Below are 23,128 nucleotides of genomic sequence, written 5' to 3' on the forward strand. Positions count from 1 at the left end.
TCTGGAATGAAAAGCGCTGTACAATTAAAATGTATTATTATTATACTGTATACATACACATATCTGACATCTAGAGATACTGCCTTAATCTCTAGTATCTTTCAGTCTATGGAAAAGCGCTATATAAATCCAATCAATTATTATGCATTATTAAAGAGCTACTTTTCAACCTTATTATCTCCAGCACCAATCCATATGTGAAAACAGAGCGTGGTTAAAAAAGAATGTCAGGGTGTTTGAAAATCACTGTTTTTAAAATGTTAACTTTAAATGTTTTTTTTACAAAATGTAGAAATATACCGTTTTCTCATATGAAGACACTGGTATTGTGCTGGAGATAATGAAAATAAGGCTGAAAAGTGGTGGAGCAGTACATTAGGTTATATGTTCATCTTTCAATGAGCATGGTCAAAGACAAGGGTCTGCACCCCAAATGACGCCCTATTCCCTTCATAGTGCACTACTTTTGTCCTATGGACCCTGGTCAAAAGTAGGGCATTATATAGGGAATAGGGTGCCACTTGGGATGAAGACACGGTTGAAACATCGGGTGAAATCGATATTTATGAAAATGTATCTATAACATACATACAGTAGCATGCAATAGCTATGGTCACGGACTTCTAAACCTCAGGTTAAGGGCCAAAGACAACAGATGAGGAAATGAACAATCCAGGTTACTGCTCATTAAATGTTAGTGTGTGCGTGCGTTGTGTCTGTCGTTAATTGTAATGGGATTGTATTTTACTTCGAACTCCAGTTTTGGTCATTTTACTGAGGATGCTGACAGACTGACTGGCACCACTCAGGAAATGAATCTCCTCCTCCTCCTCCTTAGAAACGCTCAAGTCTTTTCCTCATCTTTTAGTGTGTGCGTGCGTGTGTGTGTGTGTGTGTGTGTGTGTGTGTGTGTGTGTGCGTGCGTGCGTGCGTGCGTGCGTGCGTGCGTGCGTGCGTGCGTGCGTGCGTGCGTGTGTGTGTGTGTGTGTGTGTGTGTGTGTGTGTGTGTGTGTGTGTGTGAGCATTAGGGGAAGCAGAAGAGGAGGAAGAAAGATAAAGGGGTTCAGAGTCAATCTGGTTTAGTGGAGGAAAGAAAAAAGCAGAGACAGAAAGAGAGAGGGGGAGGGAGGGAGGTAAAGAGAGAGATGGAGAGAGGGGGGAAAAGAGAGATGGAGAAAGGGGGAGGGGGAGAGTAAGGATGTTTACCATTTCACTACTTCAGCAGCGACACTGAGGTCTGTTATTTGGACCTTTTTGAAAGAAGCAAAGAATAGGATCAGGTTGCTTTTTTGGAACAAATAGCAGTGTTTTAGTATGTAGGGAAATCAACACATCTTGAGATTTGTCTTTTGTTTTGGGGGGGGTGTAGCTAAGTCACACATACTGTACACACTCTGAAGAGGCATTCTGTGAATTGTTCGTTGTGACACGTTGAATTTATTGGGTGTTGCGGGTTGCCTCAACGCCAGGATGTGGACGTGTATCACGGACTTCTTCACCTACGAGACCACCAAGTCGGTGGTGGTGAAGAGCTGGACCATCGGGATCATCAACCGCGTCGTACAGCTCCTCATCATCACCTACTTCATCGGGTCAGTAGTATCGCTCTATCACTCACATTCTGGATCTCCCAGTGAAAGCAATTGGTTGAAAGACGTCTTTTCAACGTTTTTTCAGTGGAGAAACAAGAAAAAGTCTCCGCACACTTCCAGTCAGACGCAAGTACTATCACCCTATGCTCATTCTGGATCTCCCGGTGAGAAAAATTGGTTGAAAGACGTCTTTTCAACGTCTTTTCATTGGAGAAACAGGAAAAAGTCTCCGCACACTTCCAGTCAGATGCACATTTCTCATTATAAAGGCTGTGCTTTAGGTATTTTCAACGTCTTTTCAACCAAACGTTTTTTTCAACATCTTCTGCTTATGGAGCTGAATCTTATGAATCTATTGTTTGTTAATTAGAATCTCTTTCAGCCCAACGAAGGGCCAGTCTTTAAAGACTCATAGACCATTCATTATTACTCTATACGTGACAGAAAGAGAAGGGAAACTGTGGTTGAATGATTTTCACATTATGTTATCTCAACCCCTCTCTCTCCATCCCCATCTCTCTCTTCTTCTCTCTCCTTCTTCCTCTCCTGCACCTCTCTCAGGTGGGTGTTTGTGCATGAGAAGGCGTACCAGATCAGAGACACGGCTATAGAGTCGTCTGTCATGACCAAAGTCAAAGGCTTTGGACTGTACAACAACCGAGTCATGGACGTAGCTGAGTACGTCACCCCTTCTCAGGTAACACACAAACACACGCAAACATCTGTACGCGTGCATGCGCACACACAGACACACGCACACATGCACGCACGTACTGTAGGTACCCAAGCATGCACACACACACACACACACACACACACACACACACACACACACACACACACACACACACACACACACACACACACACACACACAGGACACACACACCGACAGGCGACACTCTATTGATTATGGTCTGAGATATTTGGATTCCTTATGTTAATGTTGGCAATTGGCATTGATGGATAGACTAAGGAGCCTTTGTATAGTTGTTGTATAGCCTCTGTCTCCTCTGCTTGCTCAGTCTTTGTTTATATCTGGCTTGTTGTAGGCGCTTGGTGGGTAGTGGATTTGTTAAAAGCCCTTTAAACATCGCTTAATACTTGACACAAAATGAATACCAAATATTGATACTGAGGTATGTGTGGATTATGACATCAGGTTTGATGTGCTGGTCAATGGAAATGGGAGTGTTTTTGATGCTGTGTGTGTGTGTGTGTGTGTGTGTGTGTGTGTGTGTGTGTGTGTGTGTGTGTGTGTGTGTGTGTGTGTGTGTGTGTGTGTGTGTGTGTGGTCTGACAGGGGGCCTCTGTGTTCTGCATCATCACTAAATTCATCACCACAGAGAACCAGGTGCAGGGATACTGTCCCGAAGTGAGACCACTTACTCTACCATTGGCCCTCTGTTGTCTCCCCCCCATATGTTCGTTCTCTCTCTCTCTCTCTCTCTCTCTCTCTCTATCTCTCTCTCTCTCTCTCTGTGTTTTTGTCTGTCTGTCTGTCTGTCTGTCTGTCTGTCTGTCTGTCTGTCTGTCTGTCTGTCTGTCTGTCTGTCTGTCTGTCTGTCTGTCTGTCTGTCTGTCTGTCTGTCTGTCTGTCTGTCTCTTTCTCTCTCTGTCTGTCTCTTTGTGTCTGTCTGTCTTCTTCTGTCTCTGTATGTTACTCTAACAGTGTATTATGTGTGATGCACAGAGTGAGATGAAATTCAAGTGTACGCACGACAACAACTGCACTAGGTTCCTCAACAAGCCTGGAGGAAATGGTGAGGTTCTCCACTTTTTCTGTATCAATTCGCTTCCCTTTCTTATTGTCTTTCCTTCAGAGGATTGAAGATGTTACAGAATTTGCCAAACAGTTGCTTCCAGAATAATGGTTTGGTCTTTGTCATTTATTGTCCCTATCTGTCCTTCTTTCTTTCTTTCTTTCTTTCTTTCTTTCTTTCTTTCTTTCTTTCTTTCTTTCTTTCTTTCTTTCTTTCTTTCTTTCTTTCTTTCTTTCTCTGTGTCTCTCTCTCCCCTACCTCTCTCTTTCTCTTTCCCCCTCTCTCTTTACCCCTCCCTCTCTTCCTCAGGTCTTCCGACGGGCAGGTGTGTACATTTCAACGACACCCTCAACACCTGTGAGATCAGAGGCTGGTGCCCCGCGGAGATCGACTACATCAAGACGTGGGTAACCGTGTGCGTGCGTGCGTGCGTGCATGTGTGTGTGTGTGTGTGTGTGTGTGTGTGTGTATTTGCCAAGGCAGCAACTACTCTTCCTGGGGTCTGGCAAAATTAAGGTAGTTATACAATTTTAAAAACATTACAATACCTAGTGTGTGCACTCAGGCCCATACTCCACTGCCACATATCTACAACACAAAATCCATGTGTATGTGTGTGTATAGTGCATATGTTATCATGTGTGTGCATGTGTCTGTGCTAATGTTTGTGTTACTTCACAGTCCCCGCTGTTCCATAAGGTATATTTTTACCTGCTTTTTAAATCTGATTCTACTGCTTGCATCAGTTACCTGATGTGGAATAGAGTTCCATGTAGTCATGGCTCTATGTAGTACTGTGTGCCTCCCATAATCTGTTCTGGACTTGGGGACTGTGAAGAGACCTCTGGTGGCATGTCTTATGGGGTATGCATGGGTGTCCGAGCTGTGTGTTAGTATTTTAAACAGACAGCTCGGTACATTCAGTTTGTCAAAAAACAAGTAAAAAACAAGTAATGAGGAAGTCAATCTCTCTTCCACTTTGAGCCATGAGATATTGACATGCATGTCATTAATGTTAGCTCCCCGTGTACTTAAGGGCCAGCCGTGCTGCTCTGTTCTGAGCCAACTGCAATTTTCCCAAGTCCCTCTTTGTGGCACCTGACCACACGATTGAACAGTAGTCCAGGTGCGACAAAACCAGGGACTGTAGGACCTGCCTTGTTGATAGTGTTGTTAAAAAGGCAGAGCAGCGCTTTATTATTGACAGACTTCTCCCCATCTTAGCACCTGCTGTATCAATATGTTTTGACCATGACAGTTTACAATCCAGGGTTACTCCAACAGTTTAGTCACCTCAACTTGCTAAATTTTTGTTTTAGGATTTAGTGAATGATTTGTTCCAAATACAATACTTTTCGTTTTGGAGTAACTTATTAAATATTTAGGAGTAACTTATTCCTTGCCACCCATTCCAAAACTAACTGCAGCTCTTTGTTAAGTGTTGCAGTCACTTCAGTCACTGTAGTAGCTGACATGTATAGTGTTGAGTCATCCGCATACATAAACACACTGGCCTTACTCAAAGCCAGTGGCATGTCATTAGTATTGATTGAAAAAAGCAAGGGGCCTAAACAGCTACCCTGGGGAATTCTTGATTCTACCTGGATTATGTTTGGGAGGCTTCCATTAAAGAACACCCTCTGTGTTCTGTTAGACAAGTAACTATTTATCCACATTATAGCAGGGGGTGTAAAGCCATAACATATACGTTTTTCCAGCTGCAGACTCTAATTGATAATGTCAAAAGCTGCACTGAAGTCTAACAAGACAGCCCCCACAATAATTGTATTATCAATTTCTCTCAACCAATCATCAGTAATTTGTGTAAGTGCCATGCTTGTTGAGTGTCCTTCCCTATATGCATGCTGAAAGTCTGTTATCAATTTGTTTACTGTGAAATAGCATTGTATCTGGTCAAACACAATTTTTTCCAGAAGTTTACTAAGTGTTGGTAACAGGCTGATTGGTTGGCTATTTGAGCCAGTAAGGGGTTTTTTACTATTCTTGGGTAGGGAATGATTTTAGCTTCCCTCCAGGCCTGAGGGCACACGCTTTCTAGTAGGCTTAAATTGAAGATGTGGCAAATAGGAGTGGCAATACCGTCCGCTATAATCCTCAATCATTTTCCGTTCAGATTGTCAGACCCCGGTGGCTTGTCATTGTTGATAGACAACAATCATTTTTTCACGTCTTCCACACTGACTTTACAGAATTCAAAAGTACAAGTCTTGTCTTTCATAATTTGGTCAGATATACTTGGATGTGTAGTGTCAGCATTTGTTGCTGGCATGATTCAAATAATGAAGGAGCTGAGTTGTTTTTTCCCCCAAAATGTCATTTAAGGTGCTCCATCATTCTTTATATCATTTATCTTTGTTTCATAGTATAGTTTATCTTTATTTAGCTTAATCACATTATTTCTTCATTTGCAATACGTTTGCCAGTCAGTTGGGCTGCCAGACTTATTTGCCATACCTTTTGCCTCCTCCCTCTCAAACATAACATTTTTCAATTCCTCATGTATCCAAGGGAATTTAACAGTTTTACAGTCATTTTCTTAATGGGTGCATGCTTATTAGTAACTGGAATAAGCAATTTCATAAATGTGTCAAGTGCAGCGTCTGGTTGCTCCTCATTACACACCACAGACCAGCAAATATTATTTGCATCATCAACATATGAATCACTACAAAACGTATTGTATGACCTCTTATACATTATATTAGGCCCAGCTTTTGAAACTTTGGTTTTCTCAGATATGGCTTTTATATTGTGATCACTACATCCTATGGATTTGGATACTGCTTTAAAGCAATTTCTGCAGCATTAGTAAAGATGTGGTCAATTGTTAATGATTTCATTCCTGTGTTGTTTGTAAGTACCATGGTAGGTTGACCGACAACTTGAACCAGGTTACTGGTTACAGTTTGACGTGTTTTCTTGAGTGGGCAGCTTGATGAGAGCCAGTCAATATTTAAATCACCCAGAAAGTATACTTCTCTGTTGAGATCACATACATTATCAAGCATTTCACACATATTATCCAGATACTGACTGTTAGCACTTGGTGGTCTATAGCAGCTTCCAACAAGAATGGGCTTTAGCTGAGGCAGATGAACCTGTAGCCATATTACTTCAACAGTATTTAACATTAGATCTAAGCTTTACAGGAATGTGGTTCTTTATATACAGTGGGGCAAAAAAGTATTTAGTCAGCCACCAATTGTGCATGTTCTCCCACTTAAAAAGATGAGAGAGGCCTGTCATACATGTCAACTATGACAGACAAAATGAGAAAGAAAAAATCCAGAAAATCACATTGTAGGATTTTTAATGAATTTATTTGCAAATTATGGTGGAAAATAAGTATTTGGTCACCTACAAACAAGCAAGATTTCTGGCTCTCACAGACCTGTAACTTCTTCTTTAAGAGGCTCCTCTGTCCTCCACTCGTTACCTGTATTAATGGCACCTGTTTGAACTTGTTATCAGTATAAAAGACACCTGTCCACAACCTCAAACAGTCACACTCCAAACTCCACTATGGCCAAGACCAAAGAGCTGTCAAAGGACACCAGAAACAAAATTGTAGACCTGCACCAGGCTGGGAAGACTGAATCAATAGGTAAGCAGCTTGGTTTGAAGAAATCAACTGTGGGAGCAATTATTAGGAAATGGAAGACATACAAGACCACTGATAATCTCCCTCGATCTGGGGCTCCACGCAAGATCTCACCCAGTGGGGTCAAAATGATCACAAGAACGGTGAGCAAAAATCCCAGAACCACACGGGGGGACCTAGAGAATGACCTGCAGAGAGCTGGGACCAAAGTAACAAAGCCTACCATCAGTAACACACTACGCCGCCAGGGACTCAAATCCTGCAGTGCCAGACGTGTCCCCCTGCTTAAGCCAGTACATGTCCAGGCCCGTCTGAAGTTTGCTAGAGAGCATTTGGATGATCCAGAAGAGGATTGGGAGAATGTCATATGGTCAGATGAAACCAAAATAGAACTTTTTGGTAAAAACTCAACTCGTCGTGTTTGGAGGACAAAGAATGCTGAGTTGCATCCAAAAAACACCATACCTACTGTGAAGCATGGGGATGGAAACATCATGCTTTGGGGCTGTTTTTCTGCAAAGGGACCAGGACGACTGATCCGTGTAAAGGAAAGAATGAATGGGGCTATGTATCGTGAGATTTTGAGTGAAAACCTCCTTCCATCAGCAAGGGCATTGAAGATGAAACGTGCCTGGGTCTTTCAGCATGACAATGATCCCAAACACACCGCCCGGGCAATGAAGGAGTGGCTTCGTAAGAAGCATTTCAAGGTCCTGGAGTGCCCAAGCCAGTCTCCAGATCTCAACCCCATAGAAAATCTTTGGAGGGAGTTGAAAGTCCGTGTTGCCCAGCGACAGCCCCAAAACATCACTGCTCTGGAGGAGATCTGCATGGAGGAATGGGCCAAAATACCAGCAACAGTGTGTGAAAACCTTGTGAAGACTTACAGAAAACGTTTGACCTGTGTCATTGCCAACAAAGGCTATATAACAAAGTATTGAGATAAACTTTTGTTATTGACCAAATACTTATTTTTCCACCATAATTTGCAAATAAATTCATTAATAATCCTACAATGTGATTTTCTGGATTTATTTTTCTAATTTTGTCTGTCATAGTTGAAGTGTACCTATGATGAAAATTACAGGCCTCACTCATCTTTTTAAGTGGGAGAACTTGCACAATTGGTGGCTGACTAAATACTTTTTTGCCCGACTGTAGACCGCAACACTGCCCCCATTGGCATTTCTGTCTTTTCGGTAAACATTATAACCATGTGTTGCTACCACTGTATCATCAAAGGTATTATCTAAGTGAGTTTCAGAGATAGTCAGAATATATATTTTTTTATTATTTTTATTTCCCCTTTATTTAACCAGGTAAGCCAGTTGAGAACAAGTTCTCATTTACAACTGCAACCTGGCCAAGATAAAGCAAAGCAGTGCGACACAAACAACAACACAGAGTTACACATGGAATAAACAAGCATACAGTCACTAACACAATAGAAATAAAAAGAAAGTCTATATACAGTGTGTGCAAATGGCGTGAGGAGGTAAGGCAATAAATAGACCATAGTAGCGAAGTAATTACAATTTAGCAAATTCACACTGGAGTGAGCAGATGGTGATGTGCAAGTAGAAATACTGATGTGCAAAAGAGCAGAAAAGTAAATACAAATAATATGGGGATGAGGTAGGTAGATTGGGTGGGCTATTTACAGATGGGCTATGTACAGCTGCAGCGATAGGTTAGCTGCTCAGATAGCTGATGTTTAAAGTTAGTGAGGGAAATATAGGTCTCCAGCTTCAGCAATTTTTGCAATTCGTTCCAGTCACTGCCAGCAGAGAACTGGAAGGAAAGGCGGCCAAGGAGGTGTTGGCTTTGAGGATGACCAGTGAAATATACCTGCTGGAGTGCATGTAACCGGTGGGTGGTGTTATTGTGACCAGTGAGCTGAGATAAGGCGGAGCTTTACCTAGCATAGACTTATAGATGACCTGGAGCCAGTGGGTCTGGCGACGAATAGGTAGCGAGGGCCAGCCAACTAGAGCATACAGGTCGCAGTGGTGGGTGGTATAAGGGGCTTTGGTGACAAAACAAATGGCACTGTGATAGACTGCATCCAGTTTGCTGAGTAGAGTGTTGGAAGCTTTTTTGTAAACGACATCGCAGAAGTCAAGGAACGGTAGGATAGTCCATTTTATGAGGGTATATTTGGCGGCGTGAGTGAAGGAGGCTTTGTTGCAAAATAGAAAGCCGATTCTAGATTTAATTTTGGATTAGAGATGTTTAATATGAGTCTGTTAGGAGAGTTTACAGTCTAGCCAGACACCTAGGTAATTGTAGTTGTCCACATATTCTAAGTCAGAACCGTCCAGAGTAGTGATGCTAGTCGGGCGGGCGGGTTGTATGGCATTGAAGCTCGTTTGGAGGTTAGTTAACACAGTGTCCAAAGAAGGGCCAGATGTATACAGAATGGTGTCGTCTGCGTGGAGGTGGATCAGGGAATCACCCGCAGCAAGAGCGACATCGTTGATATATACAGAGAAAAGAGTCGACCCGAGAATTGAACCCTGTGGCACACCCATAGACTGCCAGAGGTCCGGACAACAGGTCCTCCGATTTGACACACTGAACTCTGTCTGAGAAGTAGTTGGTGAACCAGGCGAGGCAGTCATTTGAGAAACCAAGGCTGTTGAGTCTGCTGATAAGAATACGGTGATTGACAGAGTCGAAAGCCTTGGCCAAGTCGATGAAGACGGCTGCACAGCACTGTCTTTTATCGATGGCGGTTATGATATCGTTTAGGACCTTGAGCGTGGCTGAGGTGCGCCCATGACCAGCTCGAAAACCGGATTGCACAGCGGAGAAGGTACGGTGGGATTCGAAATGGTCAGTGATCTGTTTATTAACTTGGCTTTCGAAGAATTTAGAAAGGCAGGGCAGGATGGTTATAGGTTTATAACAGTTTGGGTCTAGAGTGTCACCCCCTTTGAAGAGAGGGATGACTGCGGCAGCTTTCCAATCTTCAGGGATCTCGGACGATACGAAAGAGAGATATATGAATGACATATGAATGTCATCTGTTGCAAGCAAGTTATTGACTTCATGGACCTTGTTTCTCAGGCGGGCAAATGTTAATGTGGGCTATTTTTAGCACTTTTCTGGGTTGCTTGATTGTTTTTAATGCTTTACTGGGAAGCTTATCAGAAGTAGACTTGATAGTGCATGGTGAGCTGCAAAAAGTGGTCTTCCTACTAGGGTACACCGCCTCAGTGCTAACAGTGTAACTCTTGTTCATAGGCTCATGATTACTGCATCCAATAGCTGTAGGGTTAACAAAGGTATTCAGGGCAATTAGCGGGACATAAATTAAGTTACTTACATTGTGTCTGCCAATGCCCCTATGATAATGTACATTTAATGCAGCATTATGACATCTCAATGGTACGGATTAGCTGAGCTGGTCTTGGGTCATTGATAAGTCATTGTTTCAATGCAGCCTTGAAATGCAGTTTCCAGAAGGTGTCAAAGTTATCTATAAAAGTGACTCAAGCAGAGCTACAATAATATTTTTGTCAGATGTGTAAGGCCAGTAGCCTGCTGAATGTTTCACACCCGCGGCCCAACGATGGTACTGGACCTGAAATGATTGGCTGTTTTTTTTGTCTTTTAATGCTAAAATCAGTTCTTAAAATCCATTTTCAGATGTTCCGAGCTAGCCCTCCTGATGTCGTTTGACCCCACATGGCTACGACAGTGTCAGCGTCCCGGCATCTGTTGTAGAACAGTCGGAAGCAGCCTTGTGATGTCCTGTAGTCGTGCTCCTGGGCAGCACAGGGTTTTTGCCTTGGGAACCAAGATGTTTCATAGAGCTGCTTATGATGACAGCTGGCGATGTTAAATGGGCTTGTCTCTCACGCAGCCTCACAGTCTGATGAGGGTGGTAGCTCCGAGGATCTGAACTCGAGGTAGAAGTCACCGGTGAGGGAGACAGAACAGAGGATGAAGACACAGGTACCTCCATATACGATCTTGAGTGGGAAGCCCCCAAGGAAGAAGGTGCTGGAACCTCTGGATCCAGGGCGACAAAGCTGTTTCTGGTCTGTGTCAGGTACGAGCTCAACATCTCCAAGAAGACCCCTGTTGCCAGAGGACGCGGTCTTCGACTTCCACGTCGGGTGACGTATCTCCATGGCTGGTTGGTTGGGTCGAGAACAGCTCTGTTCTTCAGGGAAGGGGGAGACACCTTCGTGGATGGAACCCTGCTGAGCACCGGCCAGTCGGCTGTGGAGAGCCGACACGGCGGCGACACTTCCAAATCAAATTTATTAAACGTGATTAGCAGATGTTATTGCGGTTGAAGCGAAACGCTTGTGCTTCTAGCTCCAACAGTGCAGTAATATCTTAAAAGTAATATCTAACAAATTACACAACATATACCCAATACACACAAATCTAAGTAGGAATGAATTAAGACTATATACATATGGACGAGCGATGTCAGAGCGGAACAGACTAAGATATAGTATGGTTTTGGAGCAGTTTTTCCTTGCTGAGTGGCCTTTCACGTTATGTCGATATATGACTCTTTTTACTGTGGATATAGATACTTTTGTACTGGTTTCCGGTTTCCTCCAGCATCTTCACAAGGTCCTTTGCTGTTGTTCTGAGATTGATTTGCACTTTTCACACCAAAGTACGTTCATCTCTAGGAGACAGAACACGTCTCATTCCTGAGAGGTATGATGGCTGCATGGTCCCATGGTGTTTATACTTGCGTACTATTGTTTGTACAGATGAACGTGGTACCTTCAGGCATTTGGAAATTGCTCCCAAGGATGAACCAGATTTGTGGAGGTCTACAATTTTTGTTCTGAGGTCTTGGCTGATTTCTTTTGATTTTCCCATGATGTCAAGCAAAGAGGCACTGAGTTTGAAGGTAGGCCTTGAAATACATCCACAGGTACACCTCCAATTGACTCAAATGACGTCAATTAGCCTATCAGAAGCTTCTAAAGCCATGACATCATTTTCTGGATTTTTCCAAGCTGTTTAAAGGCACAGTCAACTTAGTGTATGTAAACTTCTGACACACTGGAATTGTGATACAGTGAATTATAAGTGAAATATTCTGTCTGTAAACAATTGTTGGAAAAATGACTTGTGTCACGCTCAAAGTAGATGTCCTAACCGACTTGCCAAAACTATAGTTTGTAACTGTTAGGGTATAGGGGGCAGTATTTTCACGGCTGGAAAAAAAATGTACCCGATTTAATCTGGTTACTAATCCTACCCAGTAACTACAATATGCATATACTTATTATATATGGATAGAAAACACCCTAAAGTTTCTAAAACTGTTTGAATGGTGTCTGTGAGTATAACAGAACTCATTTGGCAGGCAAAACCCTGAGACAGATTCTGACAGGAAGTGGATACCTGATGTGTTGAATTGACTTTAAGCCTATACCATTGAAAAACAAAGGGGCTGAGGAATGTTTTGGCACTTCCTATTGCTTCCACAAGATGTCCCCAGCCTTTACAAAGTGTTTTGAGTCTTCTACAGTGAGATCTGACCGAAGAAGAGCCTTGGAACGGTGATGGCCCATTAGACACCTGGCGAGCGAGTTGATGGTGGGTACTCTCATTCCGAAACGTTTTAAAAGAGAACCCAATGGTCCGCCTTGAATTTTATTCATGTTCTGGTTAAAAAAGGCCCTAATGATTTATGCGATACAACGTTTGACATGTTTGAACGAACGTAAATATATTTTTTCCGTTCGTGAAGTGAAGTCCGGCTGGCTTAGATCATGTGCTAACAACACAGAGGTTTTTGGACATAAATGATGAGCTTTTTTGAACAAAACTACATTCGTTATGGACCTGGGATTCTTTGGAAGTGACATCTGATGAAGAGAATCAAAGGTAATGGATTATTTACATAGTATTTTCGATTTTAGATCTCTCCAACATGGCGGTTAGTCTGTATCGCAATGCGTATTTTTCTGGGCGCAGTGCTCAGATTATTGCAAAGTGTGATTTCCCAGTAAGGTTAATTTTAAATCTGGCAAGTCCATTGCGTTCAAGAGATGTAAATCTATAATTCTTTGAATGACAATATAATATTTTACCAATGTTTTCTAATATTAATTAATTATTTTGTTGTCATGACTTGACTGCCGGTATTGGAGGGAAACGATTTCCTGAACATCAACGCCATAGTAAAACGCTGTTTTTAGATATAAATATGAACTTGATAGAACTAAAAATGCATGCATTGTCTAACATAATGTCCTAGGAGTGTCATCTGATGGAGATTGTAAAAGGTTAGTGCATAATTTTAGCTGATTTTATGGTTTTGGTGACGCCTGTCTTTGAATCGACAATACATTACACACAGCTATTGTCAATGTATTCTCCTAACATAACCTAACTTTATGCTTTCCCCGTAAAACCTTTTTGAAATCTGACAACGTGGTTAGATTAAGGAGATGTTTATCTTTCAAAGGGTGTAAGTTAGTTGTATGTTTGAGAAATTTGAATTTTGACATTTATTTGGTTTCAAATTTGCAGCTCTTGAAATGCACCTGCTGTTGATAGGGTGCGCCACGGGTGGCACGCTAACGTCCCACATAGCCCCAAGAAGTTTTAACAAGACATTTGTGGAGTGGTTGAAAATGAGTTTTAATGACTCCAACGTAAGTGTTTGTAAACTTCTGACTTTAACTGTACACACGAGATGAGCAATGCCAGATATGTAAACATTATTAAAGTGACTTGTGTTCCATTCCACCAGAACAGAGCGGCGTCCGGCTACTGGGGTGGAAGAAAAATAAAAAGTACGCGGGCGTGGATTCCCCAGTAGCTTGTGTAGGTTTGCTACTTGCTTGCTAAGAGTAGCCACTTCGCTCCTGTAGTCCTCCGCAAGCAAGCAGTTGCTGCATTGAAAGTCAGCATGGTCCACGTTGTCCTGGAACAAAGCAAAGTAAACACAGCTCCTGCAGCACTGGAAACGTTCAACAGCGACCTCAATTTGAGACCGCAGAGCCAGCTAGTCTAGCTGGGCTTCCATGTCTCTCCCCCTCTGCGGAATCCTGAGGGATCCCGGGACAGACAGCAGCGCTCAGAGCAACTAAGCCCAACAGAGCCGCAGGATCCAAAATCAAATAAAAGTATATAAAGACACTGACAGCTTTACAAAAACAATAAACCGAGGTCTCTCGTTCAGCTTTCGGCGTTCAACAACAAACATACGTCACGCTCAGATGTGTATGTTGATGAACATGGTTCTTTCTGACCTTCCCTCAGGCATCCTATGATGGAGGTGGAGAACTTTACCATCTTCATCAAGAACAGCATCCGTTTCCCCCTCTTCAACTTCACCAAGTGAGGATGATGATGATGATGATGATTGATTATGATGATGATGATGATTATGTTGATAATGATGTTGACGATGATGACAAAGATAAAGATAATCATGTTACAACTCTAACTGGTCCCCTGTCTCTCCTGTGTTTATGTGTGTGTGTGTGTGTGTGTGTGTGTGTGTGTGTGCGCATCTCAGGGGTAACTTCCTGCCCACCATAACCCCTCAGTACATCAAGGCGTGTAACTTTGACCATGAGAACAACACCTACTGTCCCATCTTCAGGGTGGGGGACGTCATCCGCTATGCACACCAGAACTTCACCACGCTGGCACAGAAGGTATAGTGGTTCACTCCCAGGTATATATCCATACTAGTATATTAACCTGGCATACAGTGCATTCAGAAAGTATTCAGACCCCTTCACTTTTTCCACATGTTGTTATGTTACAGCCTTATTCTAAAATTGATTAAATTGTTATTTTCCCTCATCAATCTACACACAATGCCCCATAATGACAAAGCAAGAACAGGCTTTTGGATTCTTTTGACATTTCTTTTTTATATAAAAAACTATCACATTTCATAAGTATTCAGACCCTTAACTCAGTTCTTTGTTGAAGCACATTTGGCATTGATTACAGCCTCAAGTCTTCTTGGGTATGATGCTACAAGCTTGGTACACCTGTATTTGGGGAGTTTCTCCCATTCTTCTCTGCAGATCCTCTCAAGCTCTGTCAGGTTCGATGAGGAACGTCGCTGCACAGCTACTTTTAGGTCTCTCCAGAGATGTTCAATTGGGTTCAAGTCCGGGCTCTGGCTGGGCCACTTAAGGACATTTAGAGACTTGCCCTGAAGCCACTTCTAAGTTGTCTTGGCTGTTTGCTTAGGATCATTGCCCAGGCTGAGGTCCTGAGCAGTCTGCAGCAGGTTTTCATCAAGGATCTCTGTACTTTGCTTCGTTCATCTCCCAGTCCCTGCCGCTGAAAAACATCTCCACAGCATGATGCTGCCTCCACCATGCTTTACCGTAGGGATGGTGCCCGGCAAAAGAGTTCAATCTTGGTTTCATCAGACCAGAGAATCTTGTCCTTTTAAGTGCCTCTTGGAAAACTCTAAATGGGTTGTCATATGCCTTTTACTGAGGAGAGGCTTCCATCTGGCCACTCTACTATAAAGGCCTGATTGGTGGAGTGCTGCAGAGATCGTTGTCCTTATGGAAGGTTCTCCCATCTCCACAGAGGAACTCTGGGGCTCTGTCAGAGTGACCATCGGGTTCTTTGTCACCTCCCTGACCAAGGCCCTTCTCCCTCAATTGCTCTGTTTGACCCAGGTGTCCAGCTATAAGAAGAGTCTTGGTGGTTGCAAACTTCTTCCTTTTAAGAATGATGGAGGCCACTGTGTTTTTGGGGAACTTTGATGCTGAAGAAACGTTTTGGAACCCTTCCCTAGATCTGTGCCTCGACACAATCCTGTCTCGGAGATCTACTGACAATCCTTTTGACCTCATTGCTTGGTTTTTGCTCTGACATGCACTGTCAACTGTGAGACCTTATATAGACAGGTGTGTGCCTTTCCAAATCATGTCCAATCAATTGAATTTACCACAGGTGGAGTCCAATCAAGTAGTAGAAACAGCTCAAGGATAATCAATGGAAACAGGATGCACCTGAGCTCATTTTCAAGTTTCATAGCAAAGGGTCTGAATACTTATGTTATTAAGTTATTTCTGTTTAAAAAATATATATACATTTGCAAACATTTCTAAAAAACATTTTTTGCTCTGTCATTATGGTTATTGTGTGTAGATTGATGAGGGGGGGGGATGATTTTATCCATTTTAGAATAAGGCTGTAATGTAACAAAATGTGTAATGAAGGAAGGGGTCTGAATACCTTCTGAATGCGCTGTGTTACTATCACTGAATGTTGGGGGCACCTTAATTGGGGCGAGCAGGTTCTTATTCATGACTGGAGTGGAATCAGTGGAATGGTAACAAATACATCAAACACGTGGTTTCCAGGCGTTTCATGCCATTTCAGTTGCTCCGTTCCGGCCATTATTAGCAGCCTCCTGTGATTTCTATCCACAGTTATTTCCATCGATATTAGTCTTTTTACATACTCACATATTATGCTCTCTTTCTCTCTTTTTCCTACCCGCTGGCTGTATTCACTCCTTCCCCTTTAGGCTACATTCAAATGCTGTCTTTTTCCCACTCTCATAAAGTAACAAATGAGAGAGATTTTCTAAATGTATGTCAACCCCTTCCTACAGGGAGGGGTGATAGGTATAAAGATTGGCTGGATGTGTGACCTGGACAAGTCAGAGGATGAGTGTAACCCCTCCTACTCCTTCACCCGGCTGGACGCCATGTCGGAGAAGAACAGCGTCTCCCCCGGGTATAACTTCAGGTAGCCATGACCTCTGACCTCTAACCTCTGGCCTTTAGAGAGTGAGCCCCATAGAGATACATAGAGATATCTAGATGTATATAACCAGTTTTTGCATGGACATTGCCATTGAGGGCTTACACCATTTTAAAGTAGTCAAATTGGTGGGGATTCCTATGGGTTGGGAGCGATCAGTCAATGATCAGAGCATTGTCTTCTTCTTCAAATTGGGTTGCCTATGAGTAGTAAATGGCTTTAAGCTAGATCAGTGATTTTACCACGGCACAGCGTGATGGAAGAAAAAATTTGGTCTGACACCTAAAATGTCCCTATTAATTGATTTAGTGTAAATTACCTCAGTGTCATCTGATCCAAACTGCAAGTCATCTACTTCTATTGACAAAAATTTTAATAGATTAAATCGGGTTTATTTGATACATTTTTCTGATACCCCTTAATGAGCACCCCGCGAAAAATGTGCTGGAAGGATTTTTTTTTTAGCTCTGATAAAATAGGTCATTCATTTTGAACGGGTTGGGTTAAAGACATTGGTTTTCTGCATTGTGAAGATGCAACCAGGAACACAAAACCACGCTCCGTATTTTTCTATGGCAGAGGCTGTGGTACAGGTAAGCCTAATCAGACGTGCATGTGCTAATGGTTCTCAGTCACAGGCAAAGTAAAATTATAAAAATGACCTTGCTCCTCATGCGTGACCTTCAAATGATACAAAGGTAACAACAGCCTGAGCACACGGGACTTGAAACAATGTGCCATTCAATGTATTAACTGAGCGGCACTGGTGCTCCCAAGACAAAATTCCATGTGCATTTCACAGGTCACGTGTATAAGTGAGTGTTCAAAAAATGATCCAGATTAGGAAAAGTTTCGCGGCACACCAGTTGATAACCACTGAGGTAGATCACCACCTAGTGGCTACAACAACTGAATGACACACAATATTTGGTTCAGGATTCAGGGAGGAGGTAAGGGCACTCGGAGTGTGTTGTGAGGAAAACAACCTCTCACTCAACTTCAACAAAACAAAGGAGATGATCGTGGACTTCAGGAAACAGCAGAGGGAGCATCCCCCTATCCACATCGACGGGACAGTAGTGTAGAAGGTGGAAAGTTTTAAGTTCCTCGGCGTACACATCACGGACAAACTGAAATGGTCCACGCACACAGACAGAGTGGTGAAGAAGAGGCTGATGAAATTTGGCTTGTCACCTAAAACCCTCACAAACTTTTACAGATGCACATTAAAAGCATCCTGTCGGGCTCTATCACTGCCTGGTATGGCAACTGCACCGCCATCAACCTCTCCAGAGGGTGGTGCGGTCTGCACAACGCATCACCGGGGGCAAACTACCTGCCCTCCAGGACACCTACAGCACCCAATGTCATAGGAAGGCCAAAAGGATTATCAAGGACAACAACCACCCGAGCCACTGCCTGTTCACCCCGCTACCATCCAGGAGACGAGGTCAGTACAGGTGCATCAAAGCTGGGGCCGAGATACTGAAAAACAGATTCTATCTCAAGGCCATCAGATTGTTAAACAGCCATCACTAACACAAAGAGGCTGCTGTCTACATACAGACTCAAATCATTAGCCACTTTAATAAATGGATCGCTAGTCACTTTAAAAAATGCCACTTTAATAATGTTTACATATCTTACATTACTCATCTCATATGTACAGTATATACTGTATTTTATACCATCTATTGCATCTTGCCTATGTCGCTCGGCCATCGCTCATCCATATATTTATATGTACATATTCTTATTCCATCCCTTGCCAGTTGCCATACCAGGCGGGGATGCAACCGGTCAGGATGCTCTCGATGGTGCAGCTGTAGAACTTTTTGAGGATCTCGGGACCCATGCCAAGTCTTTTCAGTCTCCTGAGGGGGAAAAGGTTTTGTCGTGCCCTCTTCACGACTGTCTTGGTGTGTTTGGGTCATGATAGATCGTTGGTGATGTGGACACCAAGGAACTTGAAACTCTCGACCCGCTCCACTACAGCACCATTGATGTTAATGGGGGCCTGTTCAGCCCGCCTTTTCCTGTAGTCCACGATCAGCTCCTTTGTCTTGCTCACATTGAGGGAGAGGTTGTTGTCCTGGAACCACACTGCCAGTTCTCTGACCTCCTCCCTATAGGCTGTCTCATCGTTGTTGGTGATCAGGCCTACCACTGTTGTGTCGTCAGCAAACTTAATGATGGTGTTGGAGTCGTGTTTGGCCACGCAGTCATGGGTGAACAGGGAGTACAGGAGGGGAGTACACACCCCTGAGGGGCCCCAGTGTTGAGGATCAGTGTGGAATACGTGTTGTTGCCTACCCAGGATCCAGTTGCAGAGGGAGGTGTTTAGTCCCAGGATCCTTAGCTTAGTGATGAGCTTTGTGGGCACTATGGTCTTGAACGCTGAGCTGTACTCAATGAACACCATTCTCACGTAGGTGTTCCTTTTGTCCAGGTGGGAAAGGGCGGTGTTGAGTGCGATTGAGATTGTGTCATCCGTGGATCTGTTGGGGTGGTATGCAAACTGGAGTGGATCTAGGGTATCCAGGAGGATGCTGTTGATGTGAGCCATGACCAGCCTTTCAAAGCACTTCATGGCTACCGGCGTGAGTGCGACGGTGTGGTAATCATTTAGGCAGGTTACTTTCACTTCCTTGGGCACAGGGACTATGGTGGTCTGTTTGAAACATGTAGGTATTACAGACTCAGTCAGGGAGAGGTTGAAAATGTCTGTGAAGATACATGCCAATTGGTCCGCGAATGCTTTGAGTACACGTCCTGGTAATCCATTTGGCCCTGCGGCTTTGTGAATGTTGACCTGTGTAAAGATCTTGCTTACATCGGCTAATGAGAGCGCTATTACACGGTCATCCAGAACAGCCGGTGCTCTCGTGCATGCTTCAGTGTTGTTTGCCTCGAAGAGTGCATGAAAGGTATTTAGCTCGTCTGGTAGGCTCGCTTCACTGGGCAGCTCGCATCTGGGTTTCCCTTTGTAGTCCATAATAGTTTTCAAGCCCGGCCACATCCGACGAGCATCTAAGCCGGTGTAGTAGGATTCAATCTTAAACCTGTATTGACGCTTTGTTTGGCTGATGGTTCATCTGAGGGCATAGCGTGATTTCATATAGGCGTCCGAATTAGTGTCCCGCTCCTTGAAAGCGGCAGCTCTAGCCTTTAGCTCGATGCGGATGTTGCCTGTAATCCATGACTTCTGGTTGGGATATGTACGTACGGTCACTGTGGGAATGCACTTGTTGATGAAGCTGATGACTGAGGTGGTATACTCCTCAATATCATTCGATGAATCCCGGAACATATTCCAGTCTGTGCTAGCAAAACAGTCCTGTAGCCTAGCATCCGCACCATCTGACCACTTCCGTATTGAGCGAGTCACTGGTACTTCCTGTTTAAGTTTTAGCTTGTAAGCAGGAATCAGGAGGATAGAATTATGGTTGGATTTGCCAAATGGAGGGCGGGGGAGAGGTTTGTATGCATCTCTGTGTGTGGAGTAAAGGTGATCTAGAGTTTTTTCCCCTCTGGTTGCACATGTGACATGTTGGTAAGAATTTGGTAAAACTGATTTAAGTTTGATTGCATTAAAGTCACCAGCCACTAAGAACCCCGCTTCTGGGAGAGAATTTTCTTGTTTGCTAATGGCTTTATAGAGTTGGTTGAGTGCGCTCTTAGTGCCAGCATCGGTCTGTGGTGGTAAATAGACGGCTACGAATAATATAGATGAGAACTCTCTTGGGAGATAGTGTGGTCTACAGCTTATCATACCTCAAGACTTCTTTCATATTTGACATTGCGCACCAGCTGTTATTGACAAAAAGACACACACCCCCACCCCTTGTCTTACCAGACGTAGCTTCTCTGTTCTGCCGGTGCATTGAAAATCCCTTCAGATCTATATTGTCTGTGTCGTCGTTTAGCCAAACATAGGATATTACAGGTCTTAATATCTCGTTGGTAGGAAAGTCGTAATCGTAGGTCATCCATTTTATTTTCCAATGAATGCATGTTAGCAAGAAGAATTGATGGTAATGGGAGTTTACTCGCTTGCTTATGGATTCTCAAAAGGCAGCTTGATCTGCGTCCTCTTTTCCTACGTCTTTTCTTCACGCAAATGACGGGGACCTGGGCCTGTCCCCGGGAGAGCAGTATATCTTTCTCGTTGGACTCGTTAAAGGAAAAAGCTTCTTCCAGTCCGTGGTGAGTAATCCCAGTTCTGATGTCCAAAAGTTATTTTCAGTCATAAGAGACAGTAGCACAAACATTATGCACAAAATAAGTAAAAAAATAAGTTACGAACAACGCAAAAAAACCTAACAAAATAGCACAATTGATTACGGGCATGTAAAACGTCAGCCATCCTCTTCAGCGCAATTTTCCAAAATCGAAAGACAATTATGTACTTTTTACTCCATACATTTTCCCTGACAACCAAAAGTACTCGTTGCATTTGGAATGCTTAGCTGGACAGGAAAATGGTCTAATTCAGACACTTATCAACAGAACAGCCCTGGTCATCCCTACTGCCTCTGATCTGGCGGACTCACTAAATACATGCTTCGTTTGTAAATAGGGACTCGGGGTAGGATTAGCTGTCAACCCATGTGCATTGCCCATGTCCTTACTCTCTGTCCATGTTGTGCTGATAGGTATGCTAAGTACTACAAGATGGACAACGGGACAGATTACCGTACTCTGCTCAAGGCCTATGCCATCAGGTTTGATGTGCTTGTCAATGGAAATGTGAGTGATTTTAATGGAAGTATGAGTGATTTTATGTATGTGTGTGTGTGTGTGTGTGTGTGTGTGTGTGTGTGTGTGTGTCTAATTGCCTATGTGGGTCCATGACTGTTCTACATGTATGTGTTATTAGATGGGGGGGTCATGTATGTGTGTGTTTACTTCTGTAAAATACTTAACCCCTTAAAAAAAAAGTACTTAACTTGTTTCTTACAGGCAGGGAAGTTTAACATGATCCCTACTCTGATCAACATGGTAGCTGCTTTTACGTCAGTTGGAGTGGTGAGCCCTTCTTTTCAGTTGCTACTTTCTATCCACAAAGTATCCACACCGTCTCTAGGCTAGTTTTGAATTAAAACATATCTGTTCCACCTTCAGTCTCTTAACTTTGTAATAATATTATCCACACAGTCTCTATTGGCTAGTTTGAAAATGTCTCGCCAACTGCAGTTATTTCCGGGGAAAATAAAGTTATTCTTATTTTCTACTCTCTTCTCCTTTCTTCTCATCTTCTCTCCTCTCCTCATTTCTTCAATTCTATTTTAAAACCTTGTTTTCTTTCTCTGCCTTGGATTGGTTGCAGGGCACCGTGCTTTGTGACATCATACTCTTGAACTTTCTGAAGGGAGCAGAGCAATACAAGGCCAAGAAGTTTGAGGAGGTAAAATTATAGGCAAGACACCAACCCTGCTTACTGTGATATAGATATTTCTCTTAATAACAAGTGTCAGCCTTTGCAAGCCTGGGGCCCCATTTCAGAGTAGGAGTGCTGATCTAGGATCAGCTCACCCCTATCCCATGATCTTATTCATTGTAATCTAAAAGGCAAAACTGATATTAAATCAGTAATCCTACTCTGAGAAGTTGATACATACGGCCCAGAGGAATAGTTGAAACTAAGGGGCAAATTCTAACTTCCACTTAAATCATGCATTGATAGCAACTGGAGACTAAGTGAAAATGTGCACATGATGTTCTTCAAGTGTATACAATTCAATAAAGTAATTTCCTCTCTCTCCCCCAATCTACCATTACTCCATTAGGTATCAGACACGCAGATCGAGAACTCCTTATCCAGCAATGGGCTGTATCGGAGTAGGGAGTTCATTGGAGTAGAGAAGCAGTCAAACGACTCAGGGGCCTTTTCCATTGGGCAATACGGCTAACGGACAGCCAATGGAATGGAAAGGGGTGGGTGGTGGCAATTTGGGATGTTTGGCTGCAAATGTAGGTTTAGGGTGATATTGCCCATAGACCCTAATTTTGGATCAGTTTAACATTTTCCCCACAAATGGTTATGGTAAGGATTGGGAAAGGGGAAGCAGATCCTGGATCTGGATCTAGGGTAGACTTCACCCCGGACAGAGAATGCATATATGTATAGCATTGTAATATCCCTAATATTTCACATGAACCTGTAATTTACCTGTAATATTTCCATAGTGGAGGTTGTATGTGTAATCCTTAACTTTGCATGTGACCCACCATGGACTATTGTATTTGAGCTCCTACCTCTACAAAGTATTAAAGTCTACCCACAACTTAAATAAAATGATGTCACTTCAATTTGATTCTGGTTTGATTCTGCCAGAGACTCAAATCCTGCTCGAAACAGACAAACAAAAACTCTAGTTGTTTACTTGCTTAACACTCTATTTCTAT

The 23,128-nt window shown here is 43.1% G+C and overlaps 1 protein-coding gene across 1 annotated transcript; it reads left to right on the forward strand.

The window, feature by feature from the left end:
* Window positions 1–1,207: 1,207 nt before the first annotated feature.
* p2rx3b (purinergic receptor P2X, ligand-gated ion channel, 3b) lies at window positions 1,208–23,078 on the forward strand. The gene is made up of 12 exons (XM_029765888.1): window positions 1,208–1,592; window positions 2,154–2,289; window positions 2,895–2,966; window positions 3,285–3,354; window positions 3,664–3,757; window positions 14,231–14,308; window positions 14,490–14,631; window positions 16,569–16,705; window positions 21,376–21,469; window positions 21,683–21,748; window positions 22,050–22,127; window positions 22,510–23,078. The coding sequence occupies exons 1-12, from the start codon at window positions 1,471–1,473 to the stop codon at window positions 22,630–22,632; spliced, it is 1,212 nt and encodes a 403-aa protein (XP_029621748.1). The 5' UTR covers window positions 1,208–1,470; the 3' UTR covers window positions 22,633–23,078.
* The last annotated feature ends 50 nt before the right edge of the window (window positions 23,079–23,128 follow it).

This window comes from Salmo trutta, chromosome 11 (genome assembly GCF_901001165.1).
Source record: "Salmo trutta chromosome 11, fSalTru1.1, whole genome shotgun sequence".
Classification (NCBI taxonomy): Eukaryota; Metazoa; Chordata; class Actinopteri; order Salmoniformes; family Salmonidae; genus Salmo; species Salmo trutta.

Coding starts and splice junctions, on each gene's coding strand:
- p2rx3b (XM_029765888.1), top strand. CDS start 1,471: ATGTGGACGTGTATCACGGACTTCTTCACCTACGAGACCACCAAGTCG. Junction 21,470..21,682: donor ATGTGCTTGTCAATGGAAAT/GTGAGTGATTTT, acceptor TGTTTCTTACAG/GCAGGGAAGTTTAACATGAT. Junction 21,749..22,049: donor CTTTTACGTCAGTTGGAGTG/GTGAGCCCTTCT, acceptor GATTGGTTGCAG/GGCACCGTGCTTTGTGACAT.